General features: G+C 41.5%; 2 protein-coding genes across 21 annotated transcripts in view; one reads left to right on the plus strand and one right to left on the minus strand.

Annotated features, from left to right (window-relative positions):
* The window catches only part of VEPH1 (ventricular zone expressed PH domain containing 1), a 676,809-nt gene that overhangs the window by 488,031 nt on the left and 162,658 nt on the right, over positions 1-26,120 (plus strand). For all 20 annotated transcript variants that reach the window (XM_060394259.1, XM_060394295.1, XM_060394263.1 and 17 more), the window contains one exon: positions 18,044-18,210. In XM_060394259.1, coding sequence (XP_060250242.1) covers positions 18,044-18,210 — 167 coding nt within the window. The remainder of the gene's footprint in view (positions 1-18,043; positions 18,211-26,120) is intronic.
* Positions 4,379-10,408, minus strand: PTX3 (pentraxin 3). Its single transcript, XM_004003220.5, has 3 exons — positions 10,188-10,408; positions 9,376-9,780; positions 4,379-5,543 (listed from the first exon to the last, which is right to left on the minus strand). The coding sequence occupies exons 1-3, from the start codon at positions 10,315-10,317 to the stop codon at positions 4,936-4,938; spliced, it is 1,143 nt and encodes a 380-aa protein (XP_004003269.2). The 5' UTR covers positions 10,318-10,408; the 3' UTR covers positions 4,379-4,935.

Genomic DNA, 26,120 nt, shown 5'->3' on the forward strand with positions numbered 1-26,120 from the left:
ATCTATGGGGTTGCACAGAGTCGGACATGACTGAAGCGACTTAGCAGCAGCAGCAGCTTCGCAAAGAGGTTTCTAATATAAAATTAAACAAGAGATGAAATAAAAATCAATTACAATTTCTTCTTTGTTTGATAATCTGTTTATTTAGGTGAAGTTAATTGAGTATAATAAATACCTAACTCTAAGATTCTGTAATGTATACTTAATAGTCAACTGTTCTGGATATATTTTAAGGAATTAATACTTGATTAAAAGCCAACTCATGCACATCAAAGGAAACTGTAAACAACTAAAAAGACAATCCTCAGAATGGAAGAAAATAATTTCAAATGAAGCAGCTGACAAAAGAGTAATCTCCAAAATATACAAGCAGCTCATGCAAACTCAATATTAGAAAACAAGCCAATCAAAAAAATGGGCAGAGGACCTAAACAGACATTGCTTCAGAGAAGATATACAGATGGTCAACAAACACATGAAGAAATGCTCAACATCACCGCTTACTAGAGAAATGCAAATCAAAACCACAGTGAGGTATCACCAGCCAGAATGGCCATCATCAAAAAATCTACAAACAATCAATGGAGAAAAGGGAACCCTCCTGTACTGTTGGTGGGAATACAAATTGATACAGTCACTATGGAGAACAGCATGCAGATTCCTTTAAAAACTAGGAGTAAAACTATCATATGACCCGGCAATTCCACTAATGGGCATACACCTGAGAAAACCATAATTGACACATGTACCCTAATGCTCACTGCAGCACTGTTTACAATAACCAGAACTTGGAAGCAACCTAGATGTCCACTGAGAGATGAATGGATAAAGAAGTTGTGGTATAAATTGTCCACAATATACAATATATGCAATATATGTTGTATAAAATATTATCAAGCCATAAAAAGGAATGAATTTGAGTCAGTTCAAATGAGGTGGATGAACCTAGAGCATGTTATACAGAGTGAAGTAAGTCAGAGAAAAACAAAAATAGTGTATTAATATATATATATGTATATGAAATCTAAAAGAATGGCAGGGATGGTCCTATTTGCAGAGCAGGAACAGAGATGCAGATGTGGAGGACCATCCTGTGGACACAGAGGGGAAGGAGAGGGTGGGACACACCTAGAGAGCAGCATTGATGTTTACACGCTACTGTGTGTAAAATAAATAGCTAATGGGGGGCTGCTGTACAACACAGGGAGCCCAGTCTGCTGCTCTGTGATGACCTAGAGGGACGGGATGGGGCCAGGGATGGGAGGGAAGAGGTTTATATATACTTATACCTGATTCTTGTTGTTGTACAGCAGAAACCAATGCAACATTGTAAAGCAATTATCCTCCAGTTAAAATTTTTTTTAAAGTCAACTCACATTGCAACAGACAAGGAAAATATATGAACTCTATCTTGTCAGTTACAATCTCTGTAAAAATGTTGCTCCACTGCTGTACATATATATGTACTAGAGTGGCAAAATGGCAAACTGCCACAGTTCACCTGGGACTGAAAGATTTCCTGGGACTCTCAGTACTAAACTGGGTTGTTCCTAGGCACACCAGGACAGTCTGTCACTCTAGCATACACACATAATGTTTTATATTTTGTAAGTGTAATGTGTTATGTATTAATTTACACATATTTTTCTCTGAATAATGTACATGATTCTTTTACTGTGCTATAGTAAGATGCCCTCAGGAACCATCCTGGTGAGTGACTCTTTGCCAATATGCTCGACTAAGCCAGCATGCTGATATTTCTTTTTAGATATTTTATCTCAGTTTCACACATTTCTTATTTCCTCCTTTTCTTGACACTCTGTATTCTAAAATTCATGAAATACTATTAGTGTAAAGAAAAAGTTAGCCAACGTCCTGAAATTTGTAAAATGTATTTTGTACAGGTGGTCTATCAGTATTTTGAAGGAATAAAGTGCCTGGTCTTCTTTATTAAAAAGAAAAATTGCTCCACTGGATCAGGATTAGATTAAACAGTCAACCAATACTGGACTGAAGAAAATAAAAGTATATGTGTATTAAAAAAAAAAAAAAAAAAGAAGTACAGGGAAAGGCAGCCTAGGTCTGTTAAGACAGGATCATAATATTAAAGACCTAAGCTTATTCTATATTGTTGTGCTAAATCGAAGATGTTTGCTGAAATTCTAGCCATTTCTACCGTATTCCAATCAATCAATTCCTTTTGATAGAGGAAGAGATAGGGAATCACATTCAGTATTTCACCATCATCCAGAATATAGTCATTTGACCACATCTAGTTTTGCACTTGATACTGGAAAATAAAAACTTTACTCCAAGTGGCCATACATACCATTAAAAAATCAGAATTCTGTTTCTTAGGTAAAAGAGGGAAAATAGATAGAGGGAACAATTGGAAGTCTTTAAAATACTTATTCAGATTGAGTGTAGATGAAATTTCTACTTTCGTAAACCAGTGGTTGCTTTATTTTTTTCCAGTTTGTTTCTTCTCTGCCTTCAACATGTTATTCCTGTTAAAAATTTAAAAGTTCCCTTACATTTGACTTCATCCGTATATCCAGTATCTGCATATGAGTTTGCATACCTCTTGGCTGGCATCATTTAGAGTCTCTTGAACAGCTGTAATTCATGATCCAATGTGGAAAGGAATTGAAAGCATGCCTAACTCTCTGCTGAAGGTTTGGTCAAGTATTTCCTCCTCTAGCGTTTGGAGTCATATAGACAGTGGCTAATTAGGGACTTGCATATGGCCATTGTGCCTGAAATCTTGAAATATGTAATCTCCAAAAATCTGAGGCTGACTTGTGACCTTAAACTTGGGAATGATTTCCTTTGAGACATTTCAGCCTGGTTTTGTGAGTCTCACAAGAAGGATGAAGCTATGCAAATACCTTGAATATCTTCAAAGATTCCTAGATTTATAGAATTTCACTGCTGAAAGATACTACATGTTCAACCCCCTCCTTTTACTGATAAATTCCAGAGTTAAGTAACCTAAGGTCTAGCCTGTTGTTTAGTTTCTAAGTCATGTCCAACTCTTTTGCGACCCCATAGACTATATAGCCCGCCACACTGCTCTGTCCATGGGATTTCCCAGGCATGAATACTGGAGTGGGTTGCCATTCTGTAGGGGATCGTCTTCTGCATTTGCAGGCATGTTCCTTACCACTGAGCCCCCAGAGAAGCCCAAGGACCAGGCTAGTTCATTACAAAATGTGGTTTAATAATTACTATTGGTTCTCTTCTCCAAACCTCATGAACAGGAGATGACTTGTGGTTGTTCAGGCCCTACCTTTAAGCAGACACATCATCACCATGGTTCTACTATGTTTCCTACTGATGTTCAGAAGTGGCTTTGAGATGTTGCACTACCAGCCCTTGCATGGCCTCCACAGGAGGAGAGCATTAGTGTGGTAGGGAGTTACATCCCTACCTACAGGGTGACGGGCCTGACTGTCCTCTCCTTTATGCATAAGTAAGAGAATGGGATATGTGTTAAGGGCAGAAGTCATTGTTTCTTTTCCACATTTTTAGATTTCCCTTATAATAGTCCTGGCATCCCAGGTGGCCCAGTGGTAAAGAATCCACCTGCCAATGCAGGATCCTCGGGTTCAGTCCCTGAGTGGGGAAGATCCCTTGGAGAAGGAAATAGCAGTCTACTCCAGTATTCTTGCCTGGGAAATCTCATGGACAGAGGAGCCTGGTGGGCTACAGTCGCTGGGGTCACAAAAGAGTCAGTCAAGCTTAATGACTAAATAACAACCACAATAAGAATCCTCAGTCATCTCTTGCAGGCATCATGTGAATCTGAGGACTTTGATAATCCATACTTTCTTTCCATGTATACCTGGGACAGAAAGTTGTGTATGTTCACAGCATTATCAAGTTGGAAGGGATCATTTCTTCAATTCCTTGATTTCTCAGCTGAGCAAACTAAAACCCAGAGAGATGAATTGACTTAGCTAAGATCATCTTTCTTGCTTATGACTTATAGAAAGCCAGTGCATAAAACAATTCTATAGTTTGTTTCTAACAGTATTGTTGTTGTTTAGTCACGAAGTTGTGTCCAACTCTTTTGTGACCCCATGAACTGTAGCCCCCCAGGCTCCTCAGTCATTGGGATTTCCGAGGCAAGAATATTGGAGTGGGTTGCCATTTCCTTCTCCAGGGGATCTTCCCGACCCAGGGATCAAACCCAAGTCTCCTGCGTTGCAGGCATATTCTTTACCACTGAGCCACCAGGGAAGCACCTCTAACAATCTAACCATTACTATTTGCATAGTAGATTAGCATCTGAAAACTAGTGTTTGCTTTAGATAAAAAAATGAGAAGTATGGATTTGCTTCCAGACAGTTTAAATATATACTTAGACGACATGGACTAGTTTTATAAAATATTTTATTTACAGTAGAGCTTTACAAAAATAGTCTTAATAAAATTAATACAAAACCATTTTACAATATAACTTATATAACTATCTCCTCAAAAAAATGACATTTGATTATCACACATAAACTACATTTGTATTTGTTAAGTCACATTGAAGTATAAATATGTTTTATCATCATTTTTTCATAATAAGGTATATACCAATGAACAATGGACAACAAATTTTATTATTCTTCCAATGTAAAATTCATCTCAGGCCAAAATGAAATTAACCAAAGAAAAGTAAAACAGTTGTCCTTCTGTTCATTCATACAGTCCTTTTTAATTATTGGAGAGTTTATCTGACAAAGACATAGCATTAATCTGAAAGCACCATGGCATAAAATCTAGTAACAATATCCCCAAAAGCCTTCTCCAATGTCTCCCTTTCAACTGTTTACTCAGTATTTTGCCAAGATAAATAAAGATTGATCTCAACTCTCTCCTTCAACTGGCGTATGTTTAAGATGTGAGTTTATTTCTTTGGCTTCAAGTAGAGTTTCACAGCCCTTAAGAAACATACTGCGCTCCTCCGTGGGGCTGAATCTCTGTGACTCCCCACCCAACCACATTGCCCCGGATGTGACAGGACTCTGCTCCTCCGGCCCCTCTTATCTCTTCGTTGCTGAGAACACCATCCCAGATATTGAAGCCTGTGAGTCTGCCAGAGAAGGCTAATGTTTCATCAAAGCCACCACCTACGCCATTCTTTTCTTGCCCAATCTGCAGGATTCCTCCCTCAGGAACAACGTGGCCTGTGGCCATATCAACAGCGGTGGCCACCAAGTCACCATTTACCCACAAAGCCATGTGCCCTTTCTTTGAATCCCAGGTGCTGCACAGATGGGTCCATGTTCCTGGGGAAATCACAGCATCAGCGACCAGTCTGTTTTCCTCTCCACCCACCACAAGCATTATGGACCGATAGCTGAGGTACAGCTGGATCTCATATGGATTCCTTTTTGTGCCATAGGAAAACAGGACTGTTTTGTTTAATACTTCTGTGGCTTTGACCCAAATGCAGGCACTGAAACTCTCAAGTTTCATTGGTGTCACCGGATGCACGCTTGCAAAAATCTTCTTGGAACGCATGGGGAATAAAATCGCTGTTTCACAACCTAGAGTGGCAAGAAAGTAAGAATATGAGAAAAAATACAAATTCATTTTGAAATGATTCTGGCAGTTAGGTATTTTAGGATGGGCCTTTTAATGACTACAACTGAAAACTACATGCAGCAATATGTTATGAATTGAGGGGCCCAAGTGTAATCTCTATAGTGCAAAGAAAACAGGAATAAGGAAATCCAACTGTCTCATTAAGAGAAGCATTTAAATGGAAAAGAAGGCACACAGAGAAATAGTGAAACTAGGCTCAAACTTGGGCACTTGGCCACCTGATGCTAAGCGCTGACTCACTGGAAAAGACACTGATGCTGGGAAAGGTTGAGGACAGGGGGTGAAGGGAGTGACAGAGGATGAGATGGTTGGATGGCATCATTGACTCAACAGACATGAGTTTGAGCAAACTCTGGGAGATAATGAAGGACAGGGAAGTCCGGCATGCTGCAGTCTATGGGGTCGCAAAGAGTTGGACAGGACTTAACTGAACAACATCAACAGTTCTGGCTGCAGGAGCCACAATCTTAACCAGCACACTGCACTGCCTCTGAGTGGTAGAATCCCTGGATTTGGCTAAAAGAACTGGAATTCAGTTTGTTTTACTACTAGCAAGCTGTATAGCTTTTGATGAGCCCCACAATCTCTCCAGGCTTAACAGTTATCTGTCAAAGGCTCTTCCCTTCTCCTTCTAAATTCTGCAAGTCTGTAAGCAACAAGTATGTAACATTTGAGAAGAGCTTTGTAGACCAAGAGTGAGAGAGTGAAGCTGCTCAGTCATGTCCACTCTGCGATCCCATGGACTGTAGCCTACCAGGCTCCTCTGTCCACTGAATTTTCCAGGCAAGAGTAGTGGAGTGGTGGTCATTTCCTTCTCCGGGATATTTTCCCTACCCAGGGATCAAACCCATGTCTCCCACATTGCAAGCAGAGACTTTACCTCTAAGCCACCAGGGAATACTTTGTAGACCAAAGATATGCTTAAAAATTCTCACTTTGTCCAAATGCTTACAAGTACTATGTAAGCCCTAACAGAAAATCTTTAAGGAAGAGTGAATTTTTCTAAGGGGCTGGATGGAGGACATATTTCCACTAATACACACTTAGAAGGAGACTTTCAAACATGAGAGGTGGGAGCTCCCACCTCTGTCCATCTCCAGGTCACATGGCCAGTCAGGGAGCTGCAGATGCTGAAGTGAAGACCTTTCAGGTCTTAAAGCTAAAAGCTTTAATAAGTGAGCTCTACCTTGTGCTGAACTCAAATATATACATATATAAGACCAATTAAAGAATTTTTAAAAAATCTGTTAGGGCTTGGAGAAGGAAATGGCAACCCAGTCCAGTATATTCTTGCCTGGGAAATCTCAAAGAGAAGCCTGGTGGTCTACAGTCCATGGGGTCGCAAAAGAGTTGGACATGACTTAGTGACTAAACAACAGCAAAAATTAGGGCTAAGTATTCACTTTATAACAACCTTTAAAGAAGATTTACCATAAGATAGCTTTAAAAAGCAAATTCCCAGAGCATTTGAAGACTAAGTGGTAAACAAGACTTGCAGGAACCAAATGTCCATGTGTAGTGTGATAGACTAAGTTAACCATCTACAAGTGGCTGAGAGGTGGGCTCCAACCCAGAAAAATTAAGCACATGGACCTTATCCTTTTGAAATAGTCAAAGAAGATATTGAGGTTCAGAAAATCCTATAAAAGTAACCATCACACTAAAGCACAAAATTGGTCCTGCCATACTTTGGTATTAACTTTTTCCCTGAATAATTTGAATTTCTAAAGATTTTTTTAAATCAATTTTTAATGAGGCATTGATTCTTTTTGAAAATGAAATTGGTAGATGCATACTCTTCTACCTGTCATTTAAATCAAACAAAGATCATGGAACAAAAGATCACCATATGCTTGGGCATTTTAGATACTGTCTAATGTTTCAGTAAAACAGTGTTCAGAGAGAGCGCCTACTGCAATCTAATTAACTGATTTCCTGTTTAATAAGCCCAGTCAGTCAGGATTACATTCCAAAGCCTTCCTTGATTGCCTCTCAGAGACCCAGCTTCCCCTCTGGGCTGCGCTGGTTATGTAGGTTCAATGAGTAGAACTGCATGTTGGCAAGTTTTTTCTGTGGCTTCTTTTGGGGGTCGGTGATTGAGACCCTTGATATGGCTTTAAAATGTCAGAAACTCTCTCATGAAATGGCTTTTAACTAATAGGTTTTTTTCTGATTATATTATCAAAGACCAAACAGAATTAAAACCAGGTTCTTAAGAGGCTGACAACAGAATGATTAGGAATCCCTTAGGAGCCAAGCTGGCAGGAAACCAAGAGAGGAAAAATCAAAGCATGTGGGTAAATGTATGAATGGATGTAATAAGAATTAACAAAAAATAAATAAAATAAAATTTAAAAAAGAGAATTAACACTTTTGAATTCAGAAATACATCCTTCTTCTGCTCTAACTGGTATGCAGAGGTGGAGGTGAAAGTTAGCATAACTCTTCAGTTTTCCCAGTACATGATATGTACAGTGATTTTACGTGATTTGCAAAAGACAAGAAATTTCATCCATTAAAACTGCCAGAGAATTATAGTTTGTCCTGTCACTTACACTAAGGATCTATGGTATGTTTATTTTATGATTTTCCCCCCTCTGAAGCCCTTCTTTAAAAAACATGGTTTGTACTGATAAACAGTTCTCAATTATTTAGGAAAGACTGGTATTTTGGTATAAATCTGAAATTTTAAATGAAATATGCTCTCACATATGCTTGATTCTGCCTCCTACCCCATATAGTAAGAGTTGCTTTATTGGACATAACGAAGGGTGTAATTGTTTTTTGTTCATAAGTTGCTTATGAACAGGGAAAAGTGTATGTTATATTTTCTTACCTAGAACACGGATTTTCTAATATAACCCACAAATGATTGTTATAGCACCATTTCTTAGAAAGTCTGACTTTTTGTAAAGGAGTGTTCTTCGCTCCAAACCTTCTCTATATTTCCTTGAGGCATCTTTAAAATGTATTGTTTCAGGCCCACATATGTTTGGAAGTTCACTAGTATCACATGGGACTTGGACAGGTTGCATCTGGTTTGAACTGCTTCTCTTCTGTTTCACCCTGATCCTCCACAACTCCGGAGGAACTGCCTGGATGCCAACTACCTCCTACATCTGACTGTCCCACTGTGGATCCCTCAGCTGCTGGTTTATTCCAAACTTCACACTCTTGGAGCTCACTCTGGAGCTTATTTCACAGACCCAGGGGGCTCGGGGCAGGGGCCCTTGGGAGATCAGATTCAACCTCAAGTCTCTTGTTTAGAACTGGTAGGGAGAAGGGGCCAGCCAGGGACTGGAAAACTTTCCTAAAAATTAGGCTGGGTCCTGAAATAGCGCGGGGAACCAGAGCTCCCTTAAAGAGAGAGGCAGGCTAATATTAGAAGAAGTGGAAATCCCTAACGGAGGGAAGCTGGACATTGAGAGCAGTCACTCTTATAACTCGCCAATAGAGTTTCTCTAACGCCTGGTCCGATCAAGTGTCAGTCTGGAGGCCCTTGAGGTCTATTTCAATACTGTGATGGTTACCTACACAGCTATCTTCAGGGTTCCTCGGGACTGAAGACTGACTACTTTTGAAAGCAATTTTCCCTCCTTTTATGATGTATCTGAGCTCTGTGACCGCGCATGCCGAAACAGAAGGGTGTGAGCCGGTATGTTTCCTCACACTAAAGCCTGCCCTTAGAGGCTTGGTTGGCTGACTCGGTTTCCCGCAACTCGCACTTTGAGAACGAAGCCGCGCAGGGGTCCCCACCAGTCCCCGCGTCCTTACCTGCCGGCAGCCAGCGGCTGACTGCCCAGCCCTGCACAGCTCGGAGGTCGGCCCGCGTCCGCCGCAGCTCCTCCAGCACCGCGCCCAGGGCCCGCCCCGCCTCCTCCTGCGGCCGCGGCGCCCAGGCCTCTTCCAGTCGTGCCAGCCGGCGGCCAGCATTGCGGCTCGCCTGCAGCAGCTCGTCCAGCGCCCGGGCCAGCCTGGCTTCGGCGGGGGCCTCCGGCGCGCACAGGCTCTGCAGGCTGCCCGCCAGCCGGCCCAGCTCGGCCCTCAGCTTCTGCAGCTCTCCCTGGAGCACGGCTTCGGTGGCGTGCAGCAGCATGCCCTCCCGCATCTGCGAGTTCTCCAGCATGGTGAAGAGCTTGTCCCACTCGGAGTTCTCACGACTGCAGTCGCACGGCGTGGCTAGAGTGGGGAATATACACGCATTACAGACCTGACCCTCCCTCGGGTGTTCTTTGTAAAATGCCGACCTCCCTCGATGGTCGCCAAGTGACAGCCCGTCCCCAGGACCCCCTTCCCTTTAAGGAAACCTTGCAAGTTTTATAAGCCGAACTCGATGAAATTGCCGTTCATGGCAATTCTCTCAGAACAGGCGAATACCGGCGATTTCATACAGTTCGGCCCATTACGTATCTGAGAGAAGTAACTTTATGAAACCTCCTTTCCTGACGTGCTTTTCTCTTTGGCAAAACTCTTTTTTGGTTATTGTTGTTTATTGCATTGGCAACAGAATATATGTATAATACTTAGACCTAAGGAGGTAGATATGTAGTTAAGGGTTAGCAGAGAAAGAGTTAAAACGAACTTACGGTCCTCGGTGGGATGGAGTCCATCGTCTATTTCGTTGTCCAAATTCACATACATGAGCTCATAATCATCTGAGTTCTCCGCCGACACTGCAGACCAGAGAGCACAAAACAGAATCACAGAGATGTGCATTGCTGGAGAGACGACGTTCTTCCCACCGCTGTCGGGAGGGGACGAGGCAAGAGGCTCTCAGAGTGCAGGAGGAGCGGAGGAGAGTGCGAGTGAGAGGCAGGAGCTGAGGGCCCTTAATAAATGCTGGGGAAAGTCTGAATGGGGATGAATGAGTAATGCCAGTGGCACTGCCTTAACGGGATTTCCCCAGATTTGTGGGGGAGGGGGCTGGGGGAAAGGAGGGTGAAGGAGATGTGGGGGACGGGGGACGTTGCACAATAGTAAACCGCAAAGGTTTACAGTACAGTCAGATTAATTGGAGGAGTGTCAGAGGGGAAAGAAAGGGGAAGACAAGGCTAGGACTGTTTCCCCCTGGGGATTAGCTGTTGTAACTTGAATTGGTAGTACTGAAGGATGAGAGGGAGAGGAGAGGGATTAGGGGAATAGAGATTTAGGGGAATAGATTCAGCAGGCATAGAGGTGTGAAAACAAGAGCATCATCCCAGCATTTTGTGTGCGCTCTCATTATTTCACAACCCTTTACACATAGAAAACATTTTTTCACTTTTTCTTTGTACAGTTTTACAGGTCTAAGATGTGAAAGTTACTTTCTGATTTCAAGATAAACCAACACAGTAAGAATTTGTACGGTTCTATAATCCAAATCCATTTCAAGTCATTCCATCTTTAATCCTTCTGGAGTTACAACTATACTTTTATAAACATACTTTTTAATGAGAAGCACAGCAAAACCAGTAAACCGAAAATAAGGAGAAGTCGGGGGAAAGGAATAAACTGACTTTTTAGGTGTGTTTCTTTTCATAATCTATTATGTGGGTATCTTATTTCACTAGGCTCAGAGTCAAAGATCATGTTTTTAAAGTAAATTTAGGGATTCCCGCTTCTGTCAGTATATGGAGATCTATATAAGCTGAAAAAAAAAAAACCAAACTAGAAATGTGTTTACATTTGAATAATAATTAAAAACTTTAAATATACAAATAAGTTCCCAATAAAGTAAGGACAATATCCAGAGGCCAAGGGTGATAAGTCGCTTCAGTCATGTCCAACTCTTTGTGACCCTATGGACTGCAGCCCCGCTAGTCTCCTCTGTCCATTGAATTTCCCAGGCAAGAATACTGGAGTGAGTTGCCATGCCCTTCTCCAAGAGATCTTCCTGACCCAGGGATTGAACCCACATCTCTTATGTCTCTTTCATCGGCAGGTGGGTTCTTTACCACTAATGCCACCTACCCAAAGAGAGGGAACCAAAAACTGGTCAGTGAGCCCATGAGCTGAATCTAGAGCCCCCCTACACACACACACACACACACACACACACACACACACACGCGCACGCACACACATCAGGGGAGGTGAAGGGGGAAGAGATGTTTCAGTTCTGTGTTAACCAAGTGTTAAGGGCCACAAGGCTTAGGTCTGGGTGGGGAGTTAACTGACTAGATTTCAATAGATATAGCCCCAGTCCTTACCCTAGCACAGAAAAGAGAGAAGTAAGCCTGTCTCTCTTTGACTGAACTCTACAAGGTCCCTAAGAGTTTGCGACTTTGGGCCTGCCCTTATACATGTTCGAGAAGCAAATGTGTACTATCTGCCACAGTGAAAATTCATAATAAAAAATATTTAAACATAGGATTAAACAATCTACCATAAATGAGAACCAGCAGAAACCAAAAGGGATTGGACACCCCTCCCTCAAGAATTTCATTTATTTAAAATATCAGCTAGAAACTGGAAAATAAGTGTGTTTGAAAGAACTGGAAACCTGAAAAATGAAAAAGACACTGTCAAAAGAAGAAAAATAGGCCTATTATTTAAAGACTCAAATATAACCTTGAGTTAAAAAATTAATTGAAATTTTTAAGAAATTAAAGGATTGGCAAAGCTGAAAAGAATATTAAGGAACTGGAAGAAAGATCTAAGAAAATAATTCTAATGTCCTTTCATTGTTCCGGATAGCAAAGTTAATTTTTCTTTGTTAGTTCAAGTATGTTTATCTTTCAAATGACAGCCACCAAAACCAAGAGGAAATAAAATGACCAAATAGAAGGAATAGAGTGAATTAAAAAAAAAAAAAAAACGAGCTGTTTAATAGGAAGTAGTAAAGAAGGGAAGAAAAGGATAGACAAAGCAAGATAAAAAGAAAGCACATGTGGCAGTGGTTTAGTTGCTAAGTCACGTCAGACTCTTGCAACCCCACGGACTGTAGCGCACCAGGCTTCTCTGCCCATGGAATTCTCCAGGCAGGAATACTGGAGTAGGTTGCCATTTCTTTCTCCAAAAAGCACCTGTAATGTAAAATATACCTAATACTATGAATATACCTAATACTGTAAATACTAATATACCTAATACTATAAATACTTAATACTATACCTAATATACCTAATACCTAATACTATAAATATACCTAATACTAATTAGGTAGTACCTATACTATACCTAATACCTAATACTATAAATATACCTAATACTGTAAATACTAATCACTAAATATTAATGAAACAAACATTCCAGTTAAGAGACAAGAGTTGTCAGATAGGAATATATTTTAAGTCCAGTTCTGTGTCACTTATAAGATCACACATCAAACACAAGAATCTAGAAACCCTGAAAGCAAAAAATTTAAAGGTGGTGAGAGAATATACCAAACAAGGGCTATTCAGAAAAGCTAGCATAGCTGTATTAATATTAGTCAAAAATAGACTTTAAGGCAAAGAGAGTAATGAAATTATGATGAAATAAATAATTTGCCAAGAAGATACCTCAGAACTATCTAGTAGCATCGGTTCAAAAAAATATGCCAATATTGACAGACTTATAAGGAAAAATTGGTAAATCCATAGTCATAAAGGCAGATTTTCACAAACTTCTTATAACTGATAAGTCCGTTTCTGCCACAACTGATGATTAAAATGCTAAAAACTTCAAAAGGATATAGAAATGTATATAATTTAAAATTTGATATAATAAAATGTATAGAACATTGCCCAGAAAATTTGATAAGCAAGTTCTACCATGCAAGGAACATATAATTCCCATTTTATATTAACTGCCTCTGAGAATGGTGTGTGCAGGAGTGCACTAAATTCTTTTTATATGTCTAGTAAGGAAAAGACAAGGTCAACACAAGAAAGGAAAACTGCAAGTCAGTCTCATTTAAGAATATAGATGCAGAAGCTCTAAATGAAGTATTAGCCTAAGAAGTCCAGTAATCATGCTTTCAAATATATCATACCAAGTTGAGTGTATTCCAAGAGTGCAAGATTGATTAAACATTAGAATACTCATTCATTTACTACAGTAACCGTTTAAAAGAGAACTCATATGGTCATATGGACAGATGCAGAAAAGTCAATTAATAAAATCTAACATTCATTCATGTTCAAACTAGGAAAAAGACACGAACTTAAACTGATAAAATATAAATACCAAGAGTATGTAGAAACATATACATACATTATGATGAATCCTTAGAAGCATACTCTTTAAAAACAGGAATTAGAAAATGATGATCAGGACCTGGTTCTACTCATCAAAGTGTTGGAGGTCCCAGCTGGTAAAGTAGGACAATAAAAGAAACTTAAGGAATATTACAAAGTTGTTACTTATTATAATTTGATTATTTTTCTACAGAAAATCTTGAGACTCCATTAATTAAAAAAAAAAAAAGAACTAAACAAGTTTTGCTGGATGAAAGATCGGTGCACAAAAATTTATTGATTTCTTAATATAGCAGATAAATAGAAAACATCTTTAAAAAACCAAAACTTACAATTTACAATAGCAGCAACAACTATGGAATACTTAGGAATCAATTTAATAAAAGATAGGGCACAGCTAATATCACAAAACTTTAGAGATATAAAAAAAGTTACATAGAAGAATATATCATGTTCTTGAATGAGAAGAGTCAGTTTCACAGAGATGTCAGTTATCCCAAATTAGTCTATATATTCAATGTGAAAAATAATCCTAACCTAGCTTTACAAGGAAGTTGACAAACTAATGGTAAAATTTATATGAAGTAACCAAGAGGAATTTGAAGCAGAAAATGAAGAAATAAGAGGAATCTGAAGCAGAAGATGAAGAAACTTGCCTTGTGAGGTATAATGACTTATTATAAATTGTAATTAAGAAAATGTATAAAGGGCTTCCCAGGTGGCTCTAGTGGCAAAGAATCTACCTGCCAATGCAGGAGACATAAGAGACGTGGGTTTGATCCCTGGGTCAGGAAGATCCCCTGGAGGAGGAAATGGCAATCCACTCTGGTATTCTTGCCTGGAGAATCCCATGGACAGAGGAGCCTGGCACGCTGCAGTCTATAATGTCATAATGAGTCAGACACGACTGAAGCGACTTAGTATACATAATTGGTGAAGGTATGGTAAATAACCAGACCCATATACATGGGAACCTTTATATATGAAAGAAGTACTACAAATCAGAAGGGAAACAGTCACTGAATAAATTGTTCTGAGACAATTGTTTATATACACACACACATATATAAATTTATAATTTGATCCCTTCCTTATATACACAAAAATAAAATCCAGATGATTAAGACATAAAACAAAATCAATACTTTTAGGAGAATAGTACTTATAGTAGAATATTTTTATGAACATGGGTAGGGAAAGATTTCTCAATTAAAAAATTTATAAACCATAAAATAAATTTAAAAACCAACTCCATTAGGATTACAACTTTAAAACTGACAGACCAAAAATTAGTGTCCAGAATAAATAAGGAATTTCTACAGATCAGTGCTTCCCTGATAGCTCAGTTGGTAAAGAAACTATCTGCCACGCAGGAGACCCCAGTTCAATTCCCGGGTTGAGAAGATCCACTGGAGAAGGGAAAGGCTACCCACGCTAGTATTCTTGCCTGGAGAATTCCATGGACTGTATAGTCCATGGGGTTGCAAAGAGTCGGACACAACTGAGTGACTTTCACAAATCAGTGAGAAAACACAGACATCTTGATTGAAAACAGGCAAAGGATATGAAAGGCTAAATCATGGAAGAGCAACATAAAAAGGTTGCTCAGCCTCAGAAGTAATTAAAGAAATGAAAATTAGAACAAAAAGTAAGGTAACATTTTTATACCCCATCAGATTGGCAAAAACGGGTGTCTGCCAAGACTAAATGTTGGCAACAGAAACATTGATGCTTCTGATAGGTAAGTAAGTTGTTATAATCATGGTAGTAGGCAGAATAATGACCTCCCCCCTAAAGTTGTTCACATCTTAATTCCCACAACCTGAGAACATAATGTGTTTCATTGCAAATGTTATCACAAGGGTGCTTAAGTCAAAGAAAGACAGAAAAGATAATCAGAGGAAGAGGTGTAGTGATGGAAGCAGGGTCAGAGAATGCTGTGTAGCTAACTTTGAAGATGAAGGAAGGAGACCCCAAAGCAAAGAATGCTGGTGGTCTCTAGACACCAGAAAAGCCAAGAAACAGATGCCTTCCTACAACCTCCAAGAAGGAATCAGCCTTTCCAAGACCTGGATTTTTGCCCAGTGAGACTCATGATAGACTTCTGTATTACAGAAATATAAGATAATAAATTTGTATTATTTTGGGCCACAAGCTTATGTCAGTTTCTTATGGCAGCTATAGAAAACTACAACCATTTTGAGAAGAAATTTTGGAACATCTAGAAACTTAACTCCCAGGGACAAACCCACTGCTTTACTACTTAATTATGTGGTCCAGTGACCATCAACGTCACCTGAGAACTTGTTGGAAATTCAAATTCTCAAACTCTACTGTGGTGTTGGAGAAGACTCTTGAGAGTCCCTTAGACTGCAAGGAGATCCAACCAGTCCATCCTAAAGGAAACCAGTCCTGGGTGTTCATTGAAAGGACTGATGCTGAAGCTGAAACTCCAATACTTTGGCCACCTCATGTGAAGAGCTGACTCACTGGAAAAGACTCTGATGCTGGGAGGGGTTGGGGGCAGGAGGAGAAGGGGACGACAGAGGATGAGATGGCTGGATGGCATCACCGACTCAATGGACATGAGTCTGGGTGAACTCCGGGAGTTGTTGATGGCCAGGGAGGCCTGACGTACTGTGATTCATGGGGTCGCAAAGAGTTGGACATGACTGAGCGACTGAACTGAACTGAACTGAGCTGAGTTTTGATAAAGTTTGTTGGTAGGCACACCAACGGTCCTTGTATTTTTGCCTGTATTTGTCTAATGACTTGAAATATTTCATAATGAAGAAGAATATAGTAATTTATGAATGAAAGTAATAAGATTTCTATACCAAAGTGTTTTCATCAGTTTAAAAAAAAGCCCTTATTTAATTTTGTATTATTTGAACAAATTCAAGTCCGCTAAAAATGACTAATCTAGGTTTTTCCCCCCAGGAGTCCGAGGACCTCTAATGAATATTGTGTCCTGTCTTCAATTCCAGTGACAGTCCCATTTATCGTAACTTTTTCCAGCAGTTAATCAGTATGTCTACATAGCTAAGTTCTATGAGCTAATGTGCCTTGTATAGATTGGACATGACATTGACAATTCCTGATCTCTTAAGAAAAAGCTCTTAGTAAAATAAACAGAAAACAAAATAAAACAATGTTTTCACATTAAAAAAATCTGAGTATTTCCAATATTTTGGGCTCTGTGGTTATATGATTGAAATCTGTTTGAGACCATTCTATGAGCCATATGTGGAAAAAGCAATTCTCATTATTTACCATCACCCTGATACATTCACTTTGATCCAGAATCACCCTTTCATTAAATTTTGCCATAGATATTCAAAAAATTCTGGCCTTTTTTTCTTAATCCTCATATCTAAATGTCCCCACCATTTAATACGGGTTTACAAATGTATAATCACTGCTTGCTTGATTCTTTCTGTGTATGACTTCTATATAGAGCCACATTTAAAATAAATAGAGGCAAGAAAATTCTTGTTCAAGAAATCCCTAGAAATAAATTCTGAGACATTTAAGTACTTGAGGGGATTTTTCAAAAAAACTCCATACCATAAGTGATAGGCAGATGTTTCCCATATGTTGTTTGCAAATGAGTCCCATAGCTTAAGTCGTTTTCTTCTTTAGGTTCTGCCATTTTAAAGCCAGTTGTCTGTACAAGTCTTTGAGGCAAATCATGTGACAAGCAAGCTCAGTCTAAACTTCCCTTGATATAGTGCAGAAATTGAGGATCTAAATTTGCATTGCTACTTTTCTAACTATTCATAAAAATAAGGCATAGCCTCCATATGTCAGTTGTCTAAATCAGGCCTCCATATCTCCCAGGAACATGAATACATTCCTCTGCACTTTTTTTTTTTTTTTTGTTCAGTTTCATTTAGATCCATGCTTGCAGCACTGCTTAGTTTTTATTTAAACAGCATCCAAATGCTGTTTCTCAACAGGAATTTTTATCGGAACTATTTCCTCCACAAGGGTGCGGTCTGGTTACTGTCAAATTCTCTTCCCCTGGGCGCATTACTCAGGAAAAGTTTTCATTAGATAACAATGCTGATCATATCATAAAATATTCCCTTTTACAGAACCTGTTTAATGCTTTAGTGATTTTTCAGAATAAGGTACCATGTTATTTTAAGCAGAGGATTTGGCCGTCAGCCTGTGCTGTCTAATGTGTGAGGAAGTGCAAAATTTATTACATTGATAATAATATTATTTATATGGCTCATGGACTGATAAAGTCATCATTCTCATTACTGTTCCTTTAACAGGTAACGCCATGTTGTTGAGGGTTTTACCTGCTGTGTATGATAAGCAGCCTCAACCAATTAACAGACACCTCACAGAACTCCTAGGCTTGATGTCTCGACTGGACCAACCAGAACAGTACCATCTTCTACGGCTTCTGCATGTAGCTGCAAAGAGGAAGCAACTGGAGGTAAAAATTATATTATATACAACATGATCCACACAGAAAGGTTGCTGCTGCAAGCCATGTGTTATACCAGGATTCGTGACCTCCAGAGGAGAGGATTTTGATCTGGGGTCAGAGATGAGACTTGACTGCTTGGAGCTTTTTCTGCAGCAAAGTTTTATTAAAGTATAACAGAGATAGTGAAAGCTTCTGACACAGACATCAGAAGGGGACAGAAAGAGTGACCCCTTGCTAGTTTTTAGCAAGGTGTTTTATGTCTGTTAGAAAGCTATTAATCAGATAAGAGAGACACCTCAAGGCTGAGAGAGTTTCACCAGGCCCCTCTCCCACAGTATGCATTTTTGAGATAGGATGGCAAGAGGTGCATCATAAAACAATTGACATGAATACTGGTTTGTTGAGCCCGTTCTCAGCCCAAGGTTTGAGAAAAGAAAAAAAGTTAGTCTTAGGGGGAACCCTTTTGAAGAAAGGCAGATTCCAAAGCAAATACATAGTTTCATTAACATAGCTTAAGAAAAACATTTCTATAAGAGAAATGTATTGGTTAGCTCAAGGCAGAACCAGGTGTCCTCAACACAGGATTAAAAGAAGCCTCTTTTAATTTTGTATAGAGAAGGAAAAAGACGTCTGCCACTTGCAGTTCATTTCCTCCTGCCTGTTACCCTCTCATCACAGCTGGGCCTATTTAGATGCCAGTGTCATCTGGAAACACCCTCACAGACACACTGAGAATAATGTTTACTCAAATATCTGGGTACCCTCTGACCCAGTGAAGCTGACACACAAAATTAACCACCACAGGTACAGTAATACAAACACATCAAGTGTGCAAATCTGTAGTCACTGCAGAACACCTTTAATGAAAGTTCAGTGTGGTTGTGCAGTCCTTGGGATCTGCAGTTTCTCAGATGGGGCCCTGGGGAAGACCTGCACATGTCCTCACTTATGGGGAAATCAGCCTGTAATGAGAGCAAAGGCTCACCTTCTAGATGGCAAATTAGTTATTCTCGGAGTGCATGCCAAGGCTCTTCTGACTCTTTGTGACCCTATGGACTGCAGCCTGCCAGGCTCCTCTGTCCATGGGATTCTCCAGGCAAGAATACTTGGCTTGTCATTGGGAAGGTTGCTGCTGCTGCTAAGTCACTTCAGTCGTGTCCGACTCTGTGCGACCCCATAGACAGCAGCCCACCAGGCTCCCCCGTCCCTGGGATTCTCCAGGCAAGAATACTGGAGTGGGTTGCCATTTCCTTCTCCAATGCATGAAAGTGAAAAGTGAAAGGGAAGTCGCTCAGTCATGTCCGACTCTCAGCGACCCCATGGACTGCAGCTCACCAGGCTCCTCCGTCCATGGGATTTTCCAGGCAAGAGTACTGGAGTGGGGTGCCATTGCCTTCTCCACATTGGGAAGGTAGTGGGTTCCTATTCCCTTCTTCAGGAGATCCTCCTGTCCCAGGGATTGAACCCAGATCTTCTGCACTGCAGGCAAATTCTTTACCATCTGAGCCACTTGGGAAGCCCACTAGCACCATAATAATTAGGTTGCATGTGACTATCAGCAACCAAAGACCCAACCCATACTGGTTTAAACAATAAAAGGAATGCATTAGTGCATGCAATGGGGAAAAACCTTCAGATGAGACTTGATTAGGGGCTCAGGTATGTGAGCAGAACAGCTTCTCCATCTCCGTTTCTCAGATTTTTGATTTTTCAGTGTTGGCTTCCATTTTCTGTAGGCTTTCTCCTTGTGGGATCTGGATGGGGGTCGAGGTTCTCTAACCAGTATGCTTCTCCCCCCATGACTCCTGAAACAACCAAACCAAAGTCCTGAGAGTCTTTGTTTCAGACCCTTCCTCTATCCCTGGAGCTTCTCCTGAACCCTGAAGACACTCAGAAACTAGAGGCTGCTAGGAAGGAGGATGGAGAAGGCAATGTCACCCCACTCCAGCACTCTTGCCTGGCGAATCCCATGGATGCAGGAGCCTGGTGGGCTGCAGTCCATGGGGTCGCTAGGAGTAGGACACGACTGAGCAACTTCACTTTCACTTTCACGCTTTGGAGAAGGAAATGGCAATCCACTCCAGTGTTCTTGCCTGGAGAATCCCAGGGACGGGAGAGCCTGGTGGGCTGCTGTCTCTGGGGTCGCACGGAATCGGACACAACTGAAGTGACTTAGCAGCAGCAGCAGCAGGAAGGGGGAAGTAGAAGTGGATTCTAGAGGGCACAAGCACGTGTGCATAATACAGATTAATGCTAAGGCCAAGGTTATATCAGTTATGGCTGCATCTTTGCCCCATTTTCATGTTAATATCAATATCCACCACTTGAAAAACAACACCAAGGTGAAAACTGGAACATCTGAATTCAATGTCAAAATTCAAAGAAAGGCAGACAAGGTTGATTATATGTATAATTAACCACAATAGACTGTAAGCTCCTTGTGGTAAGGCATGATTTCTTCTTTTCCTCTGTATCCCACATCTTGTTACATATCTGATAGTACTCAATAAATATTCATAAAACTAAGCTCAATTAAAGAGGGTGTTAAGTGCTCTACAAAAGATAGAAACAGATTTTTAAGAAAAGGAGGGTGGGAGAAAAAACAGAGGTTGGGAGGACTTCCCTAGCAGTCCAGTGGTTAAGACTTGGCACTCCTAATGGGGTGGCATGGGTTCGATCCCTAGTCTAGGAACTAAGATCTCATATGCCTCAGGCCCAGCCTCCAAAAAAAGGTATAAGCAGAGATGGGGTGACAGTGAGTTCTGCCTTAGGGGAAAACAGGTGCCATGAAGACGCACAGAGGGAGTGGCATCAGGCCAGACACTGAAGTTTTGTGTCAGGTTGAGAAGAGAGGCAGATGGCCTTTAAGAAGTGGGGACTGGGCTGGGAGACCTGGACATGAGAGAGCAGGCTGGAGCCCCACCCCCAGAGGTTTCAGTTCAGTAGCTCTAGGATGGGGTCCCCAGTTCTACTCTTTTTCAAGTTCCCTGGTGACGCTGCCCCTGCTGCTTCGGTGACCACACTTAGAGCAGTAAGGCTAGAGGTCAGACAGAGGACTGGGCGCCTCTCTGTTACCTGGTGTACATTTTTGCTTTTGCCCTTAGAATGATATATTGTAGTTATTTTTTGCATGTCTTTCTCTCCCAGTGTGCCTTAAACTCCTTGAGGAGCATAGCACCTGCATATTTGTATGAATGCCCTACCACAGTGCTGGGCACATAGTAGGGCTTCAATAAAGTGTTGTTGAATTTAAAAATGAAAAAATGAACAAAAGAGATCAAAGAAAGTAAAGACCATGAAAATAAGTAAAAGGATGTGTGTGGTCTTCAAAGAGGGAAAGTGACTCAACAGGGTCAAGATCTAGGGACTTAAAGGAGATTGGAGATAGGAATTGACCTTGCCTTTGGTAGCTGGAGACCCACTAGTGACTCATGAGACGCAGTGGTCTGTAGGGGTGAAGTGGGGAGTTGAAGACATCTATTATGGATTGTGTGTGGAAGGGAAGTGTGGGAAATGCCTGCGTGGGTGTTGGAGTTTAGAGGAAATAAGGAGGGTTTAAAAATATCCAGTAAGAATAAAGTGATTGAAGATGTGGCAGAAAATATTAGATAGAACAAGCTAGAGGTAGTCTGGGAGTGAATTCCAAGCACAGATTGAGAAATGAATTTCAGAAAGGATTAAGGACAGAAAGGATGGGCAAAGCTACAGCAGAGTTTGGGTGGGGAATGGAGTTAAGGGATCACTGCTGCTGCTAAGTCGCTTCAGTCGTGTCAGACTCTGTGCGACCCCATAGATGGCAGCCCACCAGGCTCCCCCATCCCTGGGATTCACCAGGCAAGAACACTAGAGTAGGTTGCCATTTCCTTCTCCAATGCATGAAAGTGAAAAGTCAAAGTGAAGTCAGTCAGTCGTGTCTGACTCTTAGCGACCTCATGGACTGCAGCCTACCAGGCTCCTCCATCCATGGGATTTTCCAGGCAAGACTACTAGAGTAGGATGCCATTGCCTTCTCCGTAAGGGATCACTAGACCAGGTAAAAGAAAGCTCAGAGTGAGGGGTCACAGACAGGGTGGTGTATTCGTTTCCTGTGCTGCTGTAACATTACCGCAAATGTAGTGATTTAAAACAACACGAATTTATTACCTTGCAGTTCTGGAAGTCAGAAGTCTAAAATGGGTCATCAAGCCTGCATTCCTTCCAGAGAATCTAGAGAAGAATATTTCCTTGCCCTTTCCAGCTCCAAGAGGCTGGCTCACGGCCTGCATCACTCTCACCTCTGCTTTTCCATCATGTGTTCCCTGACTCCGACTCTTCTTCTTCCCTTTGCCAAGGCCCTGTGATGATGATCCAAGATTATCTTGCCATCGCAAGACCCTTAGCTTAATCACATTTACCAAGTCCCTTTTTCACAGGTTCCAGGGATTAGCATGTGGACATCTTTGGGAAGTTGTTATTCTGCCTACCACAGATAGAGACTGGGGACCAGGTGATGTGGGGAATAGAGAGAAGTGACTAATAGGCAGCACCTGGTTTCAGAAAGGAGATAGCTGGGCATGCCATTTTATCTGCAGCCTGAGAGCAAAACTAAACACACACAGTTTTTAGAAGGGCAGGTTCAATACAAGTTCAAGGAGGATCTGGAGAGAATAAGCTAATTCAACTTATTTCCCATGGGATCAAGGCTGTAAATGAAACCAGGAGGAGGCTCACTTATAGGAAGGGGCTTGGTGTCACCTGGCCCAAAAAGGTAAGGTCCAAGAGTGATAGATAGTGGCACCTTGTGTGGCATCCAGAGAGGTCCAGCAGACCACTGGTTACAGGCTTTCTGTGGCTGTCCAGAGACTTGGGAAAGGGCTTATGAAGCTATTTAAAACCAGGCCCCTGCCTGTTGCTTGGCCTTCTTTGTTGCTGTCGTTCAGTCACTCAGTCGTGTCCAGCTCTTTGCTGCCTCACAGACTGTAGCACGCCAGGCTTCCCTGTCCTTCACCATCTCCCTGGGTTTGCTCAGACTCATGAGTCAGTGATGCCATCCAACCGTCTCATCTTCTGTCACCCTTCTTGCCATCACTCTTCTTGCCCACAATCTTTGCCAGCATCAGGGTCTCTTTAACCCTTAGACCTCGAACAAGTATCCAGTCTCAAGGATCACAGGTGGGCATTCTCTATCAGGCACTAAGTTTTTACGTACATGTCATATTCTCCATCTAGAATGATCTTCCCTCACCAGCACCACCCTTTGTGAGCTGACAATTGCTTAGATGTGGCTTTCTTGCCTGCAAAACTCTCTGACTCATTTCTTACCCCTAATCCCTGACACAGCACATTTCACGCTGCCATGAATTTGTCTCTACTGTTCTCTTTCCCTCTGGACCACCTTGAAAGTGAAAGTCGCTCATTTATGTCCAACTCTTTGCCATGGAATTCTCCAGGCCAGAATACTAGAATACTGGAGCGGGTAGCCATTCCCTTCTCCAGGGGATCTTCCCAACCCAGGGATCTAACCCAGGTCTCCTGCATTGCAGGTGGATTCTTTACCAGATGACCTACCAGGGAAGCCCAAGAATACTGGAGTGCGTAGCCTATCACTTCTCCAGCAGGTCTTCCTGACCCAGGAATTGAACCAGGGTCTCCTGCATTGCAGGTGGATTCTTTACCAGCTGAGCTACCAGGGAACCACCTTGGTTGTGATACAAATATTTGAGACACGAGGACTACCTTGTCCATTACTGGGTCCCCAATGCCTGGCATAGTACCTGGCACAGAGAAGTCACTCTGTGAATATTTATTAACACAGATGCGAAAGTATTAGTGCCTAAACTTGCAGAGGATTTATCATTCACAAAGGATTTTTGTTTTAACATCTAATATCTCACTTAATGCTACCAATAACTCTATAATATGTTTGTTTTTCCATTTTACACTAGTCAGAATGGATGCTTTGTTGTAAATGGAGTGTACCCTTTAAAATTATATAAACATTAGAATGGATTAATCAGTTAAAGTTGGGGGAAAAACCGGATGCTTTGAGAGGTTATCCTGCCCCATCATACCAGTAGTAAGCAGTAAGTGACAATGCTGGACAGGTCCAGCACTCTAACTCCCAGCCTCCTCCTCTCTTATTCTGGGGGAGTCACTGAGCAGCCTCCACTTCAGAAGGCCACAGGTGAGTGTTCCCAGGTTACAGGAGGCAGGGGAGGGTGGACAAGGGGACACCAGTAGTGGTCGAGTTCATGTTAAATACCAGGCACTTATATAGGTGTTTTACAGGAATCATCTCACTTGTTCCCCACAACAGCCTTTTCATTTTGTAAACAGAGAAGTTGAAGTTTGGAGAGGTTAAGCACAGGATGGGTACCAGGGAGTGACTTGGTGAGGTGGCTTTTCATGTGCCTCCCTCATCTTATCTGGCCCTCCCATCTTCAGATGGTCAACGTCCATGTCTTCCACAGGCCATTACAGTCACACTGCCCTGCCCCTCAGGCTGCCATTTACAGAATATCTGGGGCTGACACTGGTTAGGGAGCTTTCACAAAGCCATACAGGTCAGGATGAACTACGTCATCAGCCCAGTGTAATTCCAGCCAATGAGATCTATCATGGGTGCTGAGTGTAGATCCTGGAATGAGGAAGCAAAGGGTTAGGAAGCACTCATAGTGAAATGAAGGGACAAAACCAGGACCAGGATCCTAACTGGTGGGAGGGAGTGGTTGACAGGGCACTGACCAACCCTTTGTTTTCCATCAGCACTTCTCTTCATGTTAAAGTGGTCCTGCCCCTCCCCACCCCACCCCCTTGCCTCCTTTAGCTCTTTGTCAGCTAGCACTTGATTACTGACATACACGGGTAGTGAGCTAGAGAAATCCCAGGTAAACCCTCATCTCTCTCATGTTCATTACTTAGACAGCAGGCAAAGGGAACAGGAGGGATACAGAAAAAGGCTGACTGAGAGGAAAATGAAATCAGGGCAACAGTCACATCTACAGATTGAGGCTTTCCATGTACATCTAGTTCATTCAACTTCAAATGAAATGAGAGGCTAAACAAGGAGGATTTTCACCATGGGAAATGAGGATTAAAAGGGGGCTTTTCCTTCTGCATGAAAGCTGTGCCAGCGTTCTGTAACTTGGAGATCCCTGAGCAGATTCTCCAGTGAAGGCAATGTGCAGGAATGTTTCATGTTTTCTTGAATGCACTCACTACCCACTTCTATGACTAGTGATAACCTGGCTTTTCAGGACTGCAGGGTCAACAGTTGGCCCTTAAAAAAAAAAACTCTTTGTGTAGCTGAGATTGTCTGTGACTTTCTGATGTTGCTTCCCAAGCAGGTGGGGTCCCTTCCTCCATCACTGTCTACTGAGTATCCCTCTCTTAGGAAACTGTCCTTCCTAGGTGGAGGGAGGCAGTTCCTGGCTAGTGACTCATGGCTGGAAGCTCCAGAGAATTCTCCAAGTCCATTTATAGGAAAAGGCTGGGTGGTCAATTTTCCAAGTGGCCTTCTGGGCCTAAGTCTGTATTCTTGGCTCCCAAAAGCCATGCTGTAGTCTAGCCAACAAAAGGAGCAGAATTTAGTAACACACATGAACATATCTGTCATTATCCCTAGGACATAGACTTCTAGTCCTAACCATATGGAGACAAGTGGCAGGAAGTGGCAAGTTCAGCCCTCTATTGATTAATGTACAGACCCAGAGGAACTGCTTTTGTGGTCTGGTCCCTAGAAAAGAGTCATTTTCTAGGATTTTCTCTCAGCAGTGTAGAGCATTCCTATTCACATACCTAATCCTCCAGCACCTAACACAGCATCTTCTGGCTGACAACACTCAAAGGTCACTTAGTATTTGTTTAAAATGAGAATAGTTGCAAAACATTAAGAAGATGGAGTGATAGACTGTATAGTCAGTTCTAGAACAGTCTTC

This window comes from Ovis aries, chromosome 1, assembly GCF_016772045.2.
Source record: "Ovis aries strain OAR_USU_Benz2616 breed Rambouillet chromosome 1, ARS-UI_Ramb_v3.0, whole genome shotgun sequence".
NCBI classification, from domain to species: Eukaryota; Metazoa; Chordata; class Mammalia; order Artiodactyla; family Bovidae; genus Ovis; species Ovis aries.

What these genes read in the sequence shown, in the direction of transcription:
- PTX3 (XM_004003220.5), bottom strand. Translation starts at nt 10,317, where the DNA reads ATGCACATCTCTGTGATTCTGTTTTGTGCTCTCTGGTCTGCAGTGTCG. An exon ending in ACTCCATCCCACCGAGGACC is followed by an intron (nt 9,781 to 10,187) that starts GTAAGTTCGTTT and finishes TCCCCACTCTAG; the next exon opens with CCACGCCGTGCGACTGCAGT. An exon ending in CAGCCGCTGGCTGCCGGCAG is followed by an intron (nt 5,544 to 9,375) that starts GTAAGGACGCGG and finishes TTGCCACTCTAG; the next exon opens with GTTGTGAAACAGCGATTTTA.